Source organism: Tenrec ecaudatus, chromosome 14 (genome assembly GCF_050624435.1).
Source record: "Tenrec ecaudatus isolate mTenEca1 chromosome 14, mTenEca1.hap1, whole genome shotgun sequence".
NCBI classification, from domain to species: domain Eukaryota; kingdom Metazoa; phylum Chordata; class Mammalia; order Afrosoricida; family Tenrecidae; genus Tenrec; species Tenrec ecaudatus.
Genome location: NC_134543.1, coordinates 1698348 through 1719728, shown reverse-complemented (window position 1 = coordinate 1719728; position 21381 = coordinate 1698348). Strand labels below are relative to the sequence as shown.

General features: G+C 52.8%; 1 protein-coding gene across 2 annotated transcripts in view; it reads left to right on the top strand.

Annotated features, from left to right (window-relative positions):
- ATG2B (autophagy related 2B) overlaps positions 1–21381 on the top strand; it is a 57171-nt gene that overhangs the window by 4777 nt on the left and 31013 nt on the right. Inside the window, exons 2-11 of one of the 2 annotated variants that reach the window (XM_075531602.1) lie at positions 7753–7915; positions 8919–9071; positions 9806–9908; positions 10704–10866; positions 11392–11571; positions 12950–13046; positions 18154–18339; positions 19319–19467; positions 19561–19666; positions 20138–20393. In XM_075531602.1, coding sequence (XP_075387717.1) covers positions 7753–7915; positions 8919–9071; positions 9806–9908; positions 10704–10866; positions 11392–11571; positions 12950–13046; positions 18154–18339; positions 19319–19467; positions 19561–19666; positions 20138–20393 — 1556 coding nt within the window. Of the gene's footprint in view, positions 1–7752; positions 7916–8918; positions 9072–9805; positions 9909–10703; positions 10867–11391; positions 11572–12949; positions 13047–18153; positions 18340–19315; positions 19468–19560; positions 19667–20137; positions 20394–21381 lie in introns of both variants that reach the window. The other variant, XM_075531601.1, reaches the window with a different exon arrangement.

Here is a 21381-nt window from a genome sequence, read left to right as displayed (position 1 = left end):
ACTGGTCTAGAGGGAAGCAGTGCATTCCTTGGCCATCACTGATGCCTGTCCCCACCCGGCAGCAATGCACAGACATGTGCTGAGTGACCAGTGAGTGTATCCCCTTGGCCCTGATCTCAAGCCCTGTGCTTGCTAACTGAACCACCTAGGCCACGTTGCATTTTCCTTTCCATCAGACCTTAAGTTTTTTTTGTTTTGTGGTTTTTGGCCACCCACTTGGCCTCCCCTGCCAGCCTGGACCTTAAGCTTTCATACTTGTTTTGTCAGACTCTGTTCAGAAGTTTTATACTGGTTGGGAAATTCTTTCCATGTTTCCAAACTTTTTGTCTACAGTGACTTTAAAAATGCTCTTTCACAGACATTGGGCCTCAACTCAAGTCCTCCCTCAACACAAGAATACTTTGTTCTAATAACCTGACATTCTGTGATGCTCACCCATCCCGGCAAAATTGCTGAAGACAAGTGTGTGCATAAATGAATATGGTGAAAGCTGATGGTACCTGGCTATGACAAGATATAGTGCTTGGGGTCTTAAAGGCTTGAAGGTAAACAAGTGGCCATCTAACAGAGAAACAAATCCTACATGGAAGAAGCACACCAGCCTGCATGATCACTAGGTGTGGGATCAGATATCAGGCATCAGAAGACCCCAAACAAACAACCATTTCAATGTGAACAAGGGGGGTCAGAGTGGAAACCCAAAGCCCATCTGTAGACAATTGGACATCCCCTCACAGAAGGGACACAGGAAGGGACGAGCCAGCCAGTGTGCAGTACAGCACCGACGAAACACACATTCCTCTAGTTATTTTATGCTTCCTCCTCCCCACTGTCATGACCTCAGTTCTACTTTACAAATCTGGCTAGACCAGAGCACGTACACTGGTACAGAAGAGTTCTTGACACACACAATCCAGGACAGATAAACCCCTCAGGACCAATATTGAGAGTCGCGACACCCTGAGAGTAGAGGGAAGGTTGGGGGAAAGGAGGAACCAATCACAATGATCAACATCACAACACCCCGCCCCTCAGGGGGATGAACAACAGAAATATGGGTAAAGGGAGACAGCAGACAGTGTAAAATATGAAAATAAAAAATCATTTTAAATTTATCAAGGCTTCACGAAGGTGGGGGAGGAAGGGAGAAATAGAGGAGCTGTTGCTAAGGGCTCAAGGAAAGAGAAAATGTTTTGGAAATGATGATAGCAACATAAGTACAAATGTGCTTGATACAATTTATGTATGGATTGTTATAAGAGCTGTAAGAGCCCCCAATAAAATGATTTATTAACATTTTAAAAAGTCTTTCAAATAGACTATTTTCATCAGCTTGTTTTCAGCAACAAAGTCATGTGGCTATGTCAACTTTTTCGAATGTCATTTTTCCAAATGTTCTCTCCGTACTAGCACATGCTGCTTTTGGAGAACTGACCTCACTTCCTCACTCATTAGTGAAGTGAATTCTTTGCTTTAAAAGACCAGGTGAGTCTATGGGGGTGGTGGTGGTGGACAGCTACGAGGTGGCACTTGCCACTGATGACCACTCGATCTCACGGAATTGGTCGCCATCTTCAGAGCCCTTCTCTCTGTGAATAAGAAAGCTGGTAACATCAATCCCTGATTAAATTCAGTTCTTGGATACTTGACCATAAGTAAAACCACCAGTGTTTGCCACTGCCCCTTCCTGTCTCTTTACCCGGCACCTACTACTCCAAGACCCCTGTTAGGAGGAACTCGGAGGCAGGACCTACTCATGAGTGACTTGTGCCCCTTTGAGTCTCAATGAAAAAGAACCGCAGGAGAAGGCCTCCCATCCTGCTCTCGTCTTTCGGAGCAGCTGGTATACCGGGGATCCAGAGCCAGCCTTCTCTGCAGGGCTGGGGAGAGAGTTGGGGAAGAGCACTCGTGTGAAAGGACGGGGTTCTGATTGGGAAAGAAGGTTGGGATTGCTGAAGCACTCCTTTCTGCCTCTGTCTGGCTATGTCTCCAGGGAGGAAGGTGAGGCCGACTGCCCCTAGAAAGAGTAAGTCTGGGAAGCGCCAGGGTGCATTCTACCCTCTCCTCCAGGGGCCCTGTGTGAAGACGATGCCTTTCTCTAGTGTTCAGTTTTTATCTGGAATTCTTTCATCACTTATACATGTTTTATGCCATTAGCATGTGCCACTCCACGGACTGAGGAGTATAGCAGTGAACTAGACAAAAGGGCCTTCCCTCACAGAGCTCGAGTCTGCCCAGGAAGACCACCACGAACAAACAATTCCCCGAAGCCATTTCATTTTAGCTTGGTCATCTATTTCCATTGCTCTGCCACTCACAGTTTACTAGTAAATGGTGAGCAATAGAATTGTCTCCAAGAAACCATTCTTGGCCAAGTGCTGTGGTCTGATCAAAGAAGCCCTGGCGGCCCAGTGGCTAGCGCGCGGCCGCCAGATCCTGCACCATCCACACCAGCACTGTTAGTTTGAGCCCTTGGTTGCAGGCACTGGGTCAACCCATCTTGTTGAAGGTCTTCCCCTTCTTTGCTGACTTCCACTTGGCCAGCCAGGGCACCTACTTGCTGAGTAGTTAAGACTTCTCTCCGTAGGAGGAGTTTGTCCCACTCATGTAGCAGAGTTGACTTTGGCATTTTCCAGAATGACTTGGGTTTCAGCGTACACTCTGTATGGGGGGTTTGCCACAGTGCATATAAGAGTATGTAGAAAGGAGCTCTGATGGTATAGTGGGTTAACTCTGGACTGCTAGCCTGAAGGTCGGCAGTTTGAACACACCAGATGCTCCCATAAAAAGTTACAGCCTCAGAAACCCAAAGGTGGTGGTTCTGCTCTCTCTAGCGTTGCTTTGAGTCAGAATCAACTTCCTGGCAGTGAGTGTGTGTGCAGCCTATTTAAGCATTTTCTAATAAGGGGTCTGACTGTGAGCTTGATGGCACAATATAAATTCTTGAACTCCTGACTCTTTCCAGAACTGCCTTCTTTGACTATCCTCCTAACATCGCTCCTCTTTAATGTTACAGTAAAACCTTGTGAACTTAGATTCAGAAGCACCAAATTGAGACGAATTAAAACTTGGTCTTTACTGAGTAGCGACTTGCATTAGATTCTGTAATCCTGGTCTTTCTTATGATTTTGAGTTTTCTCCCACACTATCCAGGACCTCCTAAACCAGCGGTTCACAAACTGTGGGTTGCAACCCCTTTGGGGGGTCGAACGGCCCTTTCACAGGGGTCACCTGATTCATAACAATAGCAAATTTCCGTGATGAAGTAACAACGAAAATAACTTTATGGCTGGGGGGTCACCACAACATGAGGAACTGTATGAAAGGGTGGGAGCATTAGGAAGGTGAAGAACCGCTGGTCTAAGCGGATTTTAGTTCTTCTGGTCTCTGGGTGGTGGAGGCTGATGATCCTATGGTCCCTTAGCCCATTGCACTCTGGGTTGATGACTGCGTGGGAGACTTGAAGATCCCACTTCCTACTCATCAAAGAGCGTGGTCTTTGTGGACTGTGTTGATCTCGGTGTCCTCCAGAACTAAGTCTTGTATTCATTTTAATACAAGTCTTGAACACAAGGATGGAGACACAAAGTCCAGGGGAAATCTTATACCGCAGAGGTCTTGTGCTTAAGGTTCATGGAAGCACTATGAAAGGAATGGTCTTGCTTTTGTGTAGGTGTCAGAGAGGGGAGGAAGAGATGGAGGTTGGAGTGAGATTAAGATGGTGGATTCGGTTTTAACATGTTGATTTTAGGGACCTTTGGGACGTCGGGGTAGAGATGCACAGGTAGCATGGGAATGCTGCGGTCCCGGTTGAAAAGAGCTGGGGATAACGTTGCCCTGGTGACCGAAGCTCTGAAAGTGACAGGAGCACAGAAGAGATGCACATCAAGTCAGCTGACTTCCCACTTTGTGAGTGGTTCATGGATTAGGAAAAAGAGACTGGGCGAATCATGCTATGGAAGCCTGCCCAGGGAGGTCAGAATGTCAGACAGGGAGCGACCCTGGCTAGCTGGAGGGTCCCTTGCACACTGTACTGGTCCATGGGGACTCGTCGCTTTGCAGCATTTCACAGGCACAGGGCAGGGCGTAGACCGGCTTGGGCAATAGCCACTGGGGGAGGGAGACTGGAGGAAAGGGGTGCTGGTTACGGGGGATAGCTAGTACGAAAGGAGTCTGGTGGCTTTGTGAAGAGTAACATATACTAGGGGCTTCATGTACAAGTGGGCTTTGAAAAGTTGTGGAAAATGAAATGAAAGGATAATGGTAAAATTCTATGAGCATTAACCTAAGTGAGGTGTTATTCCATTTTCCAATGAGGTTGAATAACTTACCCATTTAAGCTTAATAAGCAGTGGAACAAGACTTCAAACCTGGGTCTTTCGAATTTTCGTATTCCTCTTGTGTGCCTTACCACCTCAAAGATTCTAGAAGCCAGGGTTCGTGAAGTTCAACCACAGCGTGTTCCCCTGGGATGTTTGATTACATACTGTACCCCAGCCCTCCCCTAGGACTCTGGTCCCAGAGAAGGGAGGGCTGGAGTCTTTCATAAGAGCTCCAGGAGTCTGACGCTTTCAGGGCCTGATGGTGGCTTGAAAGCACAGGGACCGCATAGCCTGAGAGCGCCCCACTTCACTGTAAAGCTGGTTTTCCAAGCCGCCTGCAAAGCCGGGTGTCATGTCTTCAAGAAGGATGAGGGAGGATGACACTTTAGCACTTGGTTTTCCGCCACAATCCTGTACAACCTTCTATTGTGAAAACATTTCTCTCTCTCTCTCTTTTTTTTACCTTTCGGTTGTTTGGTTTTAAGGTAATTAACTGAAGACCTTGTGATAGTTACTTTTTCTGAACCTCAATAACCCTCTCTGTAAATTGGGCGCAAAAGCCCCTCTCCCAGTGGACTGCCTGCAGTCATACGCAGGCAAGCAAGAATGCAGCTGTGAAAAAGCCAGGTGAGGTCCTGGGGGCAGGGGGTGCTGGATAAACCAGGCTGACCTACACCCACGTTTTGACAAGCTCATATGCTTTTTTAGATTTTCATGTGGATTCTGATACCTTGCTTTAAATTAATACGGATACACTGTTCCCCCAGACCCCACTACAGACTGACACATGAAAAGAAGCCCGGTCAGGGCTGTGTTCCTTCATACTGCAGCACCCCTGGCCCCCAGGGGCTGGCAGGTGGGAGAGTCGGAACAGCAGGCGTCGAGCGCCGTTGGTAATTCACTCACTCACTCACTCATGCCACCAAGAACCCTGTGAAGCAGGAGCTCTTAAAGGAGCCCTGGTGGCTCGGTGGGTTAAACGTTGGGTTGTTAGCAGGAGGTCCACCAGCCATTCCATAGGAGAAAGATGAGGCTGTTGCTGCCTTGAGTTGGGTCCGACTCCTAGTGACCCGTGTACAACAGGACGAAACGCTGCCTGACAAAGGTTCCCATGCCGGAACCCATTGTGGCCGTAACTGTGTCAGTCCGTCTCCTGGAGGGCCTCCCTCTCCTTCCCCGCCCCTCCAAGGGCCCTTCTCCAAGGGCTGGTCTTGCCCAACAGCTTGTCTAAAGTGTATCTCATGCAGTCTTGCAGCCTTGCTACACTGTCCTAATTAATGCTGTCTATTTTTAATCTCTGGCTTTCAATATCCATTGCAACAGCTACACAGAACTCATACAAAAATAATGATTAAAGGGCTTATTCAGGAAGTTTACAAGTTATAATGGCACGGAGAAGTGCTCAGGGTGAAGTTGTTAACCATGTCGTCAAGACGTTGCAAAGTTCGGTCAAGTTTGCTAAGCGATGCCCAAAGGGCATGCCACTCACTCTGCTATAAGCCCCAACCCAACGACGGTTAGATACGCTCCTTAGATGAGCAAACCCAGCTCCCTGAACTAAGTGCCCAGAGGCACCTCGCTCCCGTCACCTCAGTCTGAAGGCCCTGGTTCAGCCTCCCGAATCAGGTGCCCGCAGTCACCCCTTCCACAAGCCAGCCTCCTGCACACAAGACTCAGCTTGACCTGCTCCATGGGCTGGGAAGTCCATCCCTCTGTTCCATGCTCTGGCTCGGTGTTCTTGCTGGTAATGAGATTCCGCGGCTCTCTTTAAACACAGCAGGATGGCACGCCAGGGAACCCAGGTCAAAATTACTCACACTTGAGTTCTATCAGCATCTTCCCCACCTTCTTACCAGATACTCAGGGAAAAATCATTTGGTGAGGATTAGAGACTTTGGCGATCAAGAGCCACATTAAATAATTCACTGCCCCTACACTTGCTGGGAAGGCAGCAGTTCTCAACCTGTGGCTCTCGACCCCTCTAGGGGGTCGAATGACCCTTTCACAGGGGTCGCCTGATTCATAACAGTAGCGAAATTACCATTATGAAGTAGCCACAAAAAGAATTTTATGGCTGGGGGGTCACCACAACATGAAGAACTGTATCAAAGCGGGGTTAGGAAGGTTGAAAACCAGGGCTCTAAGGAACAGTCTGGCTGTACTTCTTCCACACAAAGAGCTTTTGTCCTTTTGGGGGTCCACAGAACTTTTGGTGTTCTTCACCAGCACCCTAATTCAAATGCATTTGTTCTTCAGCCTTCCTCATTCACTGTCCAACTTTCACATGCATATGAGTGAAAATGCCATGGCTTGAGCCAAGAATACTTTCGCCTTCAAAGGAACATCCTTGCTTTTCAACACTTTACAGAGGTCTGTGCAGCAGACTGACCTGGTGCAGTGTGTAGTTTGATCCCTTGACTGCTGCTTCCATGAGCACTGACTGTGTGTCTGAGCAAGAGGAAATCCTTGACAACATCAACCTTTCCTCCATGTACCGTGGTACTTTTACCTCGTGGTGTACTTGTAAGATTCTGGTCTTCCGGACATTGAGCTGTCATCCTTACCTAAGGCTGCAGTCCTGATCTCCATCAGCAAGTGCTTCTTCAAGCCCTCCTCACTGACAGCAAGCAACGTTGTGTCATCGGCATATTGCAGGTTATTAATAAATTTTCTCCAATCCTAATGACTGTTGTTCATATATAATCCACCTTGTCTGATGACTTGCTCAGCATACAGATTGAAAAAGTATGGTGAGAAGAGACAGCCCTGATGCACACCTTTCCAGATGTAAACTCTGCCCTGTTTTCACAACTGCCTCTCCACCTGTATTCAAGTTCTGCAGGAACACAATGAAGGAGTTTGGAATTCCTGGTGTCTCGGGGCTATCCATAGTGTGTTACATACAGCCCACCCATTCAAACGCCTTGGCATAGTCAATTAAACCAAGTAACATCTTTCTGGTGTCCTCTGCTTTGACCCATGGTCCATCTGGCATCAGCAATTGCATCTCTCATGGTCTCAGAAACCTGAAGGACCACTTCTCTACCCGTAGGGTCAGTGTGAATCAGAATCGACTGGGCGCCTGTGGGTTTGGTTGATTGTGGTGGGTATCTGAACACCAAAACCCACACCCCTGCCAAGCCTGCAAGACCTTCCATGTCCTCCTGCCCAACCTAGACGCCACCTAAACCTTTCTCAGCCTTTGGGCTCAGTTGAGGAGGCTTCCTCAGGAGGAGGGTCTGGGAGCTCCATGTACCTGCCTGGCTCACCTTAACTTCAGGTCACATTCCTGGCTGGTGAGCTGAATGTGGACCAGCAATCACCCTGCTCTTGGCTTCTGTGTTCCAGAGCCCTGGTGCCTGGCACCGGGATGAGCATGAAGCCCTGACCCTGCCATGTGATTCACAGTGGCCTTGGTTCTTCCTTCTAGTGCCTCAATGACATCCTGGAGTCGGCCGATGCCCCGTTGGAAGTCACCGAAGGGTTCATCCAGTCCATCTCCCTGTCTGTCCCCTGGGGCTCCCTGCTGCAGGACAACTGTGCCCTGGAGGTCAGAGGCTTGGAACTGGTCTTCAGACCTAGACCCCGCCTAGGTAGGTGTGGCATCTGGGTTTGTGTGGGTTTTGTCATTAATTTCTGTTCTTACTTTTCTGTGACTGGGAATGAGCCTTGGTTATGTGTCAGGCTGCTAAATGCAAGGTCAGCAGTTTGAAACCACCAGCTGCTCCCTCAGGAGAACATGAGGACTTTCTATTCCTGTAAAGAATTACGGTCTTGTAAACTCACAGGGACTCCTGTCTTATAGGGCTGCCATGAATTGGAATTGGCAGTGGGTTTGGGAGGATTGGGGAAAGTCGCACAGTTGCAGTAATGTCTGTGTTTGGTTGACGGCATTGTATCTGTGAGATTTTTCAGCTGCTAACATCATCGGGCTTGGGTCTGGACTAGGTATGTGTGCTTATTCCTTTACGGGTTCGGTCACTGTTCACTCAGGGGAACTTGACATGTATAGATGATTCAGTGTATTCAGTTGCTAGTGCCCCATTGTCTAAAGTGACCTGTGTCTTCCAGATCCAGCAAATTGGGCCAAGATGCAAGAAGTGCTGGAGAAAGGAGGGGGATGTAAGAAGGGCGTGAGGGTAGACTTGAAGGGGCCCTGCCGGCCACCTTTCAGATACTCACACATCTGAGAGCACAGTGACAGTACTAGAGTTCAGCACATCAAACTCTAAACAAGCTGCTATCAATGAGGCAGCGAGCGTGCCAGGGGCCTGGGAGGAGGGACACACCCCACTAACCACTGTCCCTGTGGAACAGGAGGAAGGACGGGTCCTGGGTTCCCCTGCTGCTGCTGCTGCTGCCGCAAGGGAGCCCTGTGTCCTAGACCTGTAAAAGTCCAGGACTCTCACGACTTCATGAGTTCAGCACCAGGCCACCGCTGTGAGGCAAGACGGTTTGTACATAGGGCGTCCTTTGGTCCCAGCAGGGTGTTAGGAAGGAGGGATCCAAGTTGGCCTATTTGAAATGTTCTTTCCAGAAACGTCTTTGCTGTAACCCTGAAAATCCATCCAGTAGCCACGTGTTTCTCTCCTGCAGCCACTGGCTCAGAGCCCATGGACTGGTCGAGTTTCATGGCCAGCAGTATGCAGCTGGCCAAGGCGTGCCTTGGCCAGAGACTCACCGAGGAGCAGGGCGAGGGCACCCAGCCCTTCGAGGGGCTGGAAAAGTTTGCGGAAACCATCGAAACAGGTTGGGTATCACTGCACAGTTTTGCAAAGCCTAGCATTTAGTCTTTAGTCAGCAGAACGGTAGTGGCACCATATGCGGGTCACATGCTGGGCGGTTCAAACACACCAGCAGCTCCTCCAGAGGAGGAGGGTGACTGTGAGTTGGGATCCACTCAGTGGTAGGGTTGGGTTGTTTCCTGTCCTGTTTGTTTTTGTTTTCAGGGGAGGGGGTTGTTTATTTGTTTTATTTAGTAAGCCCTGACTAAGGCAAGGGGCTCCCAGGCACAGGGGTTAGGCATTGTGCTGCTAACAACGGCTACCAGCTGTGCCACAGGAGAAAGATGAGCCCGTCTCCTCCCAAAGAGATTCAGAATCTCAGGGAAACCCCAGGAGCCAGCTCTGCAGTCACTAAGGGAGGGGTGTGAATGAAGTGGAGCTCAGAGATTTTTGAAGCAAATGCTCCCGTTGGAACCTTGGGGCCAAGTGTGACTTAGGCCCTGTGCTCAATTTAGTGCCCTGGCACCGTCCCCTGCTTTGCTGGCTTCGCTGTCTGCTCTGCGGAGGGTTAAAATTCAGAGGGCGGCCCAGGCCTTGTGTCTGTGGACATGCAACATGAGGTCCACCGCGGCCTCCGAGATCAAACCCAGGCCTTGGGGAGTTTTGAGGAAAGCAGCCCCGCTTGCTTTGCCCCCCCCCCCCCAGTGCCTTGTTTGTTCAGGATGCGAGGTGCTGATGCTGCCTGTCTCTCTCCTCTAGTTCTCAGAAGGGTCAGAGTCACTTTCCTGGACACTGTTCTGAGGATTGAGCATGTACCAGAAAACTCCAAAACTGGAATTGCACTTGAAATTCAGATAGAACGGTGAGGCTCCCTCTATCTGGGAACGGGGCTGTTACTTCCTCTGCAGGGCCATCTGTCCTCAGGTGTGGCTTCAGGGCTGCTGCACGGTCGCAGAGGCTGAAGCTGAAGCTAAAGGGTCAGTAGGCTCTCATCCAGAACTGCCCGGTTCAGTTCAAAGCAGGTCATGGTTTCCCCCACTCCCACCCCCAAAACATCCAACACATTGTGCTTGCTGCCCACCCCACCCCACCCCACCCCGGGTTGTAGTGGGAGTTTCCAGCAGCAGGTGAGTCCTCTCCTTCCCTCGTGCACTCTAAGTGTGGCTGCAGGGAGCAAGGCTCTGGCCACCGTGTGCCTAGAGGACTTGTGAGTGTGTTAAGGAAGCCTCCTGGCACAGTGGTCTGAGCCCGCCAGCCTCTCGAGGGAGAGCAGTGAGGTCGTCTGCTCCCGTGAGGATTTCCAGCCGCGAGAGCCCAGCGCGCAGCTCTTCCCAGGCCCTGCAGGTGTGGGGTGCATTGGGACCCACTGACCTACAGCTGCATGTAGCAGTGCCAGGCTGTTTTGTTTGTGATAAAGAGATGCCATCTTTGCCAGCAGACACAGACCTGGAGTTCCCGCACAAGTACCGTCTCCAAGGGCTGTGGGGTGCAGCCAGGTGCCCCAAGTGAGCAGCCTCTGAAAGTGGGCTGCAGCGTGTTGGGCCTGCTGGAGGCAAGCCTGGTGCCTGCTGTCCCCAGAGCATGGGTGCTTGGTGCCGCTGCCCTGGCTCTCCCGGGAGCTGACGCCACTTCCTTCCTGTTTGGTGTTAACCCTCAGGACCGTGTACTGTGATGAAGCTGCCGACGAGGCCTCGGGCGTCAACGTGCACCAGCCCACGGCTTTCGCTCACAAACTCCTGCAGCTCTCGGGGGTCTCTCTCTTCTGGGACGAGTTTGCCGCTTCAGCAAAACCCTCCCCGGCCTCCTCCACAGCCCCAGCGGTAAGGACACACCCCAGGGGCCCCAGCTCCGATGCTCTGTAGGTGTGAGGCCAGTGGTCAGCAGTGGGGACAGAGCTTGGAGCATGGAGGCCTCTGCGGCCATTCTCGGGGAGGGGACCTGGAATAGTGTTGAGGGACAGTGGGCCATGAACATTGAACACCCTCTTACCAAGTCATCCCTGTGCCTGAGTCATAGCATAGCTTCCGGGTCCTGCATCAGTGAGCCTGTGTGTCTTGGCAGCCTCCCGCGCACAGGATTCTTCACGTGACCATCAGGGATGCTTTCTCGTCACTGACACTTCCCAACACACAGTTCATGGGGTGCTGTCCCTGGCCGTTCCTCCTCGGCCTGTGTGACTAGGGCGGGGCTGGCCGCCGGCCTCGGGCACCTGAGAGGCATTGGAGCCGGGCTCTCTGCTGCCACGTGCCCACGCGTCTTATGTTGACCGCAGACGCTGCTGGTAGATCTCTGGCCATCAAGGTTAAGTGTAACAATGCAAGGTTATTCCTGTTGCATCATTACAGGAAACTGAGCCAAAGCTGTCACCTAGCTGGAACCCCAAAATCGTGTATGAGCCCCACCCACAACTAACAAGGAACCTGCCGGAGGCCACTCCCACAGACCCTGTACAGATTGGAGCACTGGTCGGGAACCTGCGTCTGAGTCTCACCGTGAAGCAGAATGAGGTGCTTCCTGGGGCGAAGGTCAGTCCTCACTCTTATCTCTGTCCTTTAGTCCACCGTGCCCCGCTGAATGGCCACTAGTCCACCGTGCTGCCTGCCGGCCAGGAGTCAATATTAGCCCCTGAGCTGGTGTGGCATGTTTCCCTCGGGGACTGCCTACACCTTTCGCTGCTAACCACCCAGTCAGGGGTTCACGCTGTCCGCTCCCGTGGGCTCCCACACCTTGCTCACTCACTCACTCCACCCAGTCTATTCTGATGCACAGTAACCCTGCAGGACAGAGGAGAACTGCCACTGGTGGGTCCCGAGGCTGGAGCAGAAAGCCTCATCTGTCACCCCTAGAGTAGCTTGTAGGTTTGAACCACGGACCTTGTGGTTAGCAGCCCACTGTGCCACCAGAGCTCCAGGGCACAGCCTCAGCAGCCCTGCATCAGGCTGCCATGAGGGGACTGACTCAAGGGCAGTGGCTAAGCGTTTTAGTGTAAGGAAAGGCCCAAGTCCTCAGGGGGTTGAAAGCCTCGCACAGCAGGGGCGGTGGCTTCCCAGTCACAGTGCTGTACCCAGCCCAGCAGAGGGTGTGGACTGTCCGTGGGTGGGAAGGGGGGGCACTGCAGGCTGCCTGTGTCCTTGTCTCTGCCCAAGCCAGCAGCTGAGACAGGCTGGGGCATGTCGCCATTGCTCTGCCATGCACAGGTAGGCAGATCTGAGACTAGGCGTTGTCTTTATCACAGAAGTCAACCAACCATCAGTGTTCAGTGCTGGAAGGGAAACAGGACTGGACACTTACAGTGGTGGCTGATTCTCCAGCCGGCTCTCAGGCTTGGGTGGCAGAGGACCTTGCCGCTCTCTTAGTGCCCCCTGGGCCTGGCCGAGCCAACCTTTCACAGTGTCCCTTTGAACATGTGTAGCAAGAAAGTTCAGTGGCCTTGGAGATGACCCCTCCCACTTCTGTGGTATGCTCAGTCCGAGTGCCACTTAGGGGCTCCGTCTGTTCTTTTATGTAGCAAAAAGGGCATATTATTTACTTGGTCCTTTGGGGGCATGCCTGTCTAGAGGGAAGGGGCTGGGGCACCTACCACATGGGGTGGATCCCCACCTCAGCTCCCCAACGTGGTGTTACAGCCCAACCCCTGACCCCCGCTACCAGAGCTCCTTACTTCAGGGTCCTGACCTGGAGGCTGTGCTAAGGCCTCTCCAAGTCCCCAGAGGAATAAGAGAGAAAGAAAATGACTTTGGACCACCTTCTTAGAACAGCAGTTTCCATCTTTCCATTGAAGAGACTTCGCGGGGACTCAGAATCCGGTTCAGCTCAGTGCACTGGCAGCGGCCCCTGCGGGTGGTTGTGTGACAGGTGCAGTGTGCCTGCAGCCTGAATTGCTCTGCTCTCTTGTTTGTGCAGCTGGATGTTGATGGGCAGATAGACTCGGTCCACCTGTTCCTGTCCCCACGGCAGGTGCATTTGCTCCTGGACTTGTTAGCAGCCATTGCCGGACCAGGCAAGTAGAGCTCTTATTGGTACTAGTTTTTAGTTCTTTGAAATGTTTGTGTTGTACATACCTGGCAATACATGTGTAAAAAAAATGATACCTGTGAGAGGGAACCAGCCTCCAGCAACCAAAGGGCCAGCAGGCGCAACTGTACGGTGATGGTCTATAGAGGGGACAGTACAGTCACAGAGGGGAAGGAAGATGATAGGAGAGCGTAAAATGAAGCAGTCAGACACGTGTCCTGGTAGCACATCCGCCTCAGCTTCTCTTGGTGGACCACGCGGAACTAGAAGTGAGAACCTGGACTATCTTGAGACACGGGTCGCCTTAAGACATGCATGTTCCGCAGTTACACGCGTCACACGGTGGGTGTTGTCTACAGTAAGGTCCCTGAGCTCACAGGTGAGGAAACCTAATACCTGCATGAGGGGAAGCTACAGGGGCGGCTGGGTGTCTTGGTGGGAAGAGAGAACAAAAGGATCATGTCTGCTTCTACAGGGAGATGAATCAACCGTGTGCTCGCTTTCAGGCAGCAGAGCTCTTAGGGGAGAATCTGTGGGAACGATGCTTAAAGCAGGAATATGTACTTGGACTTAACCTCTAACTTACCAAAGTGGAGGCTTTCCTACCGTGGAATACCAGCTTTCCAGGTGCCTTGTGTTATAAGTTAGGGAATGTCGTCCCCGTCATCTTTCCCTCCATGTTAGTTTCCCACAGATACCGATTGTGAACTAGCCGCAGTTTTGTTTGACGTGCGTGTATATGCTCCAGCATCTGGTACTGGTGCAGCCCATGGCACTCGTGTGGGTGTGGGTGGGTGCGTGCGTGCATACGTGCATGTACATGCTCCAGCATCTGGTACTGGTGCAGCCCATGGCACTCGTGTAGATGTGGGTGGGTGCGTGCGTGCATACGTGCATGTGCATGCTCCAGCATCTGGTACTGGTGCAGCCCATGGCACTCATGTGGGTGTGGGTGTGGGTGGGTGCGTGCATGCATACGTGCATGTGCATGCTCCAGCATCTGGTACTGGTGCAGCCCATGGCACTCATGTGGGTGTGGGTGGGTGGGTGCGTACATCCAGTATCTGGTACTGGAGCAGTCCATGGCACTTGTGCTCACTGGGGGACCCTTACCGCTGTCTGCTCCACAAACTCAGCTCCAGGTCCCTATGCACGCCTTGCCTGCTGTAGGTATCTCTTGTGCACACGGGACCATGCTGCATTCCGTAATAGATCTGCCCCGTTGTGATTGCCTTCTTTCACTCTGCATAATGTGCTCAAGGGCCAGCTCTGTTGTAGCCTGCATCTGGACCGTGTTTCTCCTAGACCAGAACACCTCCCTGCCACCAAGTCCATTCTGACTCTAGGACAGCGTAGAACTGCCCCTGCGGGTTCCAAAACCATGACTTTTTACAGCCTCACCACATGTTTTTGAATGACTGACCTTGTGGTTAGCCGCCCGCCCGCCCTGTGTGTCCCCACTACTCCACCAGGGTGGAGCCATACTTCTTTGCATACACAGGGAATGATCCAACAGGATGAGAACTACTGGGTTTCTCCCTGGGCAGACACATGTGCTTGCGCTGCCCGCTGTGCACCGGTGGACAGTAGTGCTGCAGGGACCCTCTGGGTGTGGACCCCGGCACGGAATCCTGAGTCATACGGGGACCCCATGTTTAACTTTTTGAGGAGCTGCCCAACTTTCCTACATAACAGCACTGAGGTCCAGGCCCACCATCCCTGGGGCCATTTTCTCCACATTCTGCCAACACCTGCTGTTTCCCTTTTATTCCGTCTGAATTTATCGGCGGAAGGAAGCAATAGCTCAGGGCGGGTTTCATGTGCATCTTCGTGATGGCTGGTCAAGGAGCCCTGATGCCATGGCGGGATAGATGTTGGGCAGCTAATTGCAAAGTCGGCGGTTCAAGCTCACCAGCTCCTCTGAGGGACAGAGATGAGGCTTTCTGCTCCAGTAAATATTTACAGCCTCGGGGACCCATAAGGGCAGATGGGTGCGAACACCCATGGAGAGGAGCAGGCAGAGGCGGACAAGGACATGTCCCTGAGTGACCCCTCCTTGTAGGCAGGGGGGCGGACTGGGGACCTCAAGGTCTGTGAGCTCCTAAGGTAGCTTCCCCTCTTTGTCTGGTGTGGCAAGATGACAGCCTCTGCAGGGGATGGGGTGTTGTCTCTGAAACAACTGTGTGAGCACATGCTTGAGTGTGGGGCCCTGTGGGCTGGCAGGCCTCAGCCACCGTACTGGACAAGGGAGCCCCCCTGAAACGGACACCCAGGCTAGTGGGACACATTGTACTTTGCTGACCCTGCCCCGTGCCAGCGTCTCCTCACACTGATACCAGCCCTTTGGTCTGCCTGTCTTTCTGTGCATGCGCCTCGGGTCTTGTTTAAGAACCTTCCGTTAAAAACTAGCTCTCCAAGCGTTGTCCCGAGATTCTCTTGTAAGTCTTGTCTGGGCCTGGTTTTCACACTGAGGTCTCAGCACTGATTTCTGCCCTGGCTGTTCTGGACGCCTGTGTTGTGGACTGACTTGGCCGTTTCTCTAGGGAGGCTGCTGGGGTTTTGATGAGTGCTGCATCAGGACTGCAGGGTGCTTGAGGGGCCGTTTGGCATTCTAAAGCCTTCTGGGCCACGAGCTTGCCTTGTCTCCATTCATTCACGTGTTCATTCATTCCCTTCCATACTTACGCGGCATTGCATAGTAGTTTGTGGTGTGGATGTCACTGTCAATGGCAATGCGACCCTCCCGGGATGCTGATCACCGAGTCAGGAAACAGACTGGTGCCAGGTGTGCTGACCTTGTGGGCTGCACTTTGCAGACGGGCCTTTCTGCTCTGGTGGCTGGCTGCCTATGGGTCCCTAGGGGTTTTCTGTGGCAGGTTTGGCGGCTGCACCCAGGAGCAGTTTTACTTCTACGCCAACCCCCCAACCCCCTGCCCCGCCCCCAGCCTGGCTGCCCCTGCTGAGCAGGCCTCCTCCTCTCTGTTCAGAGGGCAAAGGGCCCCAGTGCTCCGACTTTGCCAGCCAGTGAGGGAACTGTGGTTCATTACCCAAGGGCTTTACCCATTTGAGGCGTTTCCCCTCGCCCCCACCAACACCCCGCCCCCCAGCTCACTGGCTGCTTCTCACCATGCGCGGTGCTGGGCTGTGGCCCTGGGCCTGGCCTGCGTCCACCAAGGTGGTGGTCTGGCTCTTCCTTTATGTGGCATTCACTGGGACCAAGCTGCAACTGCTCAGCTGCCTCCGCCGTCCTCTGATCAACCCCGTCTCTCTCTCCGCCTTTGGCTTTCATTGGCTGGTGTTTGCTTCAGCAGGGACATTGATCTAGTGCTGTTCTCAGAGGACAAGATGGGCTGAGAGCCCCGTCTGTCAATGTTGGGCACATTCTGCACGGAGGCCCCGGGTCCAGGGCTTTTCCTTCGTAGCTGAGAGAATCCCGTCAGTGCTTCATGGCTGGCTGGCAGGCTGGGGGCCACCAAGGCACTGACCCCTGCACCTGAGCATCCACTGAAGACAGTCCTGGCACCGTAACCTCGGCCAGACATCTTGATCCAGGTGTGGGCCCTGATGCACTGTGAATAAGAATCGGAAATAGTGGAGACGAGCCAGTCAGGGTGCATTATAGCACCAATGAAACATGCAACTTTCTTATAGTTCTTTAATGTTTCCTCCCTCCCACTATCATGATCCCGATTCTGCCTTATAAATCCTGCTAGACCAGAGGATGTAGACTGGTACAGATAAGAACTGGAAACACAGGGAATTCAGGACAGATAAACCCCTCAGGACCAATAATGAGAGTAGTGATACCAGGAGGAGAAGGGGAAGGTAGAGGGGGAGAAAGGGAGAATTAATCACAATGATCTACATATAACCCCCTCCCTGGGGGATGGACAATAGAAAAGTGGGTGAAGGGAGACATCAGACAGTGTAAGACATGAAAATTTTTTTTATAAATTATCAAGGGTAAGGGAGGGGGAAAATGAGGAATTCATACCAACGGCTCAAGTAGAAAAAAAAATGCTTTGAGAATGAAGATGGCAACAAATGTACAAATGTGCTTGACACGATGGATGAATGTGATGAGTTGTATGAGCCCTCAATAAAATGATTTTTAAAAAAGAATCAGAAATAGTTCCATTTGTGTATAGGCTTAATTAGTGTCGACTATTTTACCTCTCTAGTTTCTAATATACATAGTAACGGCTACCCAGAAACTCACAGACAAATTTCATGATGCGAGGGTTTATTAAGGAAGCACACAAATTGGCATGTCAGTGAGAAATACTGAGGCTAGTTGTTTATCAGGACCTGTTGCAAAGTTTCTAGTCTGCTAATAAATGCCCAAAGGGGGCATACCACTCTGCTGTAAGCCTTACCGCGAAGGCTCCATAGGTCAGCAAGTACAGGCCCCCCAATTAAGTGTCCAGAGGCACCCACTCCTCAAGCCAGCCTCCTGCACAAATGCACTCATCTTCACTTGCTCTGTGGGTTGGGAAGTTCATCACTCTGTTCCGTGCTCTGGCTCTTGGTTCCTCTGATGGTACAGCTGTCTCCTGGATCCAGGAGGTTCCTTGTGCAGGGATCTTAGGTCCAGAGAATGAGCTTCACTCCTGGCTCTTGCTGGTCATGAGACCCCTCCTCCTGCTTCTCAGAGGGCTCATCTTATACCCAGCAGGATCACTCTCCTGGGACTCCTGTTCACAGTGACTCACAGGTGAATCCTCTCAGTACCATCCTCACCTTCTTAGCGCACCCATGCAGGGAAGGGTCGTTTGATGGGAGTTAGAGCCCCTGCAGTCTGACTGTGTCTTTGAGCCGAGTTACTGTGGCACAAATTAGCTCTCAGCATGACGGGAACTTCTGAGGATGGTGCTTCTCAACCTGAGTCCCTTCCGTGGGATGCGTTCCTAGTGACTCGGACCTGCCTGAGGTGAGGTTTGATTACTCAGACCTTGAGCGCCAATTAACATGGAGCTGTGGTGGGTTTGCACAGATGGGTATTTTTCACCATCGGTATTGGGTCAATGGGTTCAGGGAGAGAAATGATTAATTCGGTAACTCTAGGCTTAATGGCTCTTTGCTTTCCTTTGTAGAAAACTCTAGCAAAATAGGACTGTCCAATAAGGGTAGAAACAGCCGGCCCATGCAGCAGGAAGATGAGTACCGCGTCCGGATGGAGCTGAGCCGGTGCTACTTGAGAGAGGACCCCCTCTCCACGGGACTCCCCTCCGAGCACAGCTCCTACGAGACGGACGCAGCGCGCACACCATCCAGCCGTGGTGAGCGTTGTGCATGGAAGGGCACTGGGGAGAGGGCTGGGAGACAGGTGGAGGTGCTCAGCACGGGGAAGAGGGTCGTGCCCTGCTCTCAGGGCAGGGCTTTTGTCTTGTATAAAAGGGACTTGGTCTGAGAATGTTGACTGAAAAGCCTAGGTTTGCGCAAAAGCGAAGTTGGGGTGATGACTCAGTGAGTCCTTGTTTTATGAGCTGCTGCTGATGGTGCCTCTGAGTAGACTCTAGCTCCTAGGCCCCCTCTCCCCAGCGGAGGTACCACTGACCCCTGCCTCTTGGGAGCCCCTCCCTGCTGGCTTGTGAAATCCCATGGCAGAGCCCACAGCATCCCAGCCAACAACAGCAGGACGCCCCACATCAGAGGGGTCGGGGGGTGGGGGGGGGTGCTGAGCTGGGTCACAGGAGAGCCCTTTCCCTTGTGGTTCTGGCCTGTCATTTCTACCCAGTGGGGCTCGCAGCATCTCAGATACTGCAAATAGTACAGGATCAATGTAAGCTGGATGTCAGACAGTAAAAAATTAAACAACTGTGAGGAGGGCACAGGCCTATGCAGTGTGCCCAAGGGTCGGAGCCCACCGATGACACCTGACAGCAACACCTGCTGTCGTCCTGGAGCTGAGGGCCTGCAGGTCGTGGACTTGGCTCTTTTGTTCATGTAGAGAAATCACTGTGTCCGCACGAAGCTAGAGGCCTAACCCTGGCTGTCTCACACCAATTGAACCCACGGTGCTTCAGAGTACCCAGGGAGAGCGTGGCCCTAATGCCCTTCACTGGCCCGGGGCTTCTCTGTTGACCTGTGAGCAGCCCATCTGTGTCCTTGGTACCTGGAGTCCAGTGGGGACAGCATAGGAGCCCCCCGAGATTGGGGTCTGGTGTGCTCTGGGGGAATTTTAAGGTAAAGTGTCAGGTTGTCTGGCAAGCGGGTGGTGGTAGGATCACTCCATCCTTCCCTTCCTCTCTCCAGAAGAGGAGGTCTTCTTCTCCATGGCAGACATGGACATGTCCCACAGTCTCTCGTCCCTCCCACCCCTCGGAGACCCCCCGCACTTGGACCTGGAGCTCTCGCTGACCAGCACCTACGCCAGCAGCCCCGCTGGCTCACCCCTGGGCACAGCGGTAAGCAGCGGGTCTCGAGTCAGCCCCACATTCTTGAGCAGGCGCACCAAGGCGTCAGCCTGCTTCATGTCCTTTCTGCAAAACCTTCTCCAGCACCAGCCAGCGTGGGGGGGCTTCCTGGACCCTCCTAAGGAGCAGCCAGCAAGGGGGCCGCCATTCACACCCAGCGTCCCCCGCCCGGCACCAGCACAGAAGGCTCGTAAGTAGGCTCGTTGTCCAGAGCTTCGGTTTCCTTTGTCTAGTAGCACCTTTCTGTTCTGTGCGTGTGTCCTCTTCTCCAAGCCACTTAGGGAGGTGTCAGCGCATGGGGGGCACTGGGTGTGTCTGCTCGTAGCCCCACTCCTTCTCTGTTCCAGTAGGCTCTATGTAACTGTCGTTATGTGTACAGAGCTTAGTCCAAAGAACCTCGGGCTTAGTGGAAGGCTTAGGGAGCCGCCCTGCTTCCTCGCTGGTCTTTCAGGGGCTTTGATCAGGCCCAAGGTTCTGATCATGCTCTGAGTACCGTAGATCTGACAGGAACAGTGCAGGAAGATAAGGGTTTGTGTCACCTTGCTTTGCTTAATGGCTCCCCTCACGGAAGCAGGGTGCTCCCCTGCCCTGTGAGCCCCTGCCCCACCGGTGGTGGCAAATATCTCGCTGGCCAGCTCTCACGGTCTCACCTGTGCTCCAGCTCTTTCGTCGCGATCCGTGGATGAGTCCAGGCCCGAACTCATCTTCAGACTCGCTGTGGGGACCTTGTCTGCCTCCGTGCTTCACATCGACCCTCTGTCCCCACCGGACACGTCCCCAAGCCCTAGTCCACTGACCTCCATGGCCATGGCCTTCTTCACCTGCATCAAAAAGTTGGGCCCAGCAAGCTTCTCCGCAGAGCACTTCGAGTCTTTCCGAGCGGTGTTTGCTGAAGCATGCTCCCACGACCATCTGAGGTAATGCAGTGAGTCGGGGACCCTGGTGGTTCTCATGCCCGTGCGATCCCTGGCTGTGCTGCGGGCATGCTTCATTCATCATGGGACTGCGCTCGCCCCACACTGTAGCCAGGAGAGCCTGGGCTCGGGGCCTTAGGGGGTCTTTACCGCTCTGCTCTGTGAGCCCCTCTGACCCCCGACAAGCACCAAGAATGCCCTTAGAGCAGGGCTCTCAACAGACCTGTCAGCACTGGTGGTCTAGATGCCACCAGGCAAGGGCCAGGGGACAGAGCTGAGGCCTGTCCTTGGGCTTGGGTGTCATACCTGTAAATCCCGCTCCAAAAATAGCAAAGCAGCCTCGTCCCCGCAGCTCAGGGACCTTTCCTGGGCCGGTCCCAGTAGGTGAGGTGATGTCGGTGCATGCCTGCGCCCCGGCAGACTCAGCCTCTTGCTCCCCAGTGCCCTGGGCACACAGAAAACTGTGCTTGGACACATCCCAGTGGGGCACCGTTGATCTGACCCGGGACCACTTTGGAGGCTTTTTGCATTTCAAACGTGTTCATGATTCTGTCGTGCACTGAAGAGCCCAGCCTGGTGCTGACATAGTTTCAGATGCACTGAGTGACCAGAACAGCGCCTGGACCTGCTTGAGGGTGACATTCCCTGCACTGTGGGCCCTGGCACCACGCCCACCTAGTCCGGGGCTGCCTGTGTGCTGGGGGGCTTCACAACATGTGTGGGAAGTGGACTTAGAGCAAGGTGGAAGCATGGCCCCTCGTGTTACAATCCCTGTTTCATATGGACCCGACATGAAGGTAGATCATCTATAAATGTTAGATGGTATTTTATGAGAGACACGTGAATTGTTTTCAGGAAAACATTGATCCTTTAACTTTCTGAAGTCTGAGAATGTGCAAGCTGGTCAGAGAAGCCGAGTGGTGGGCCAGCAGTACTCAGGCCGGCCATTTCCCCTCTGTCTTCTGACGTCGTTTCAAATAGCTGCCAGTTG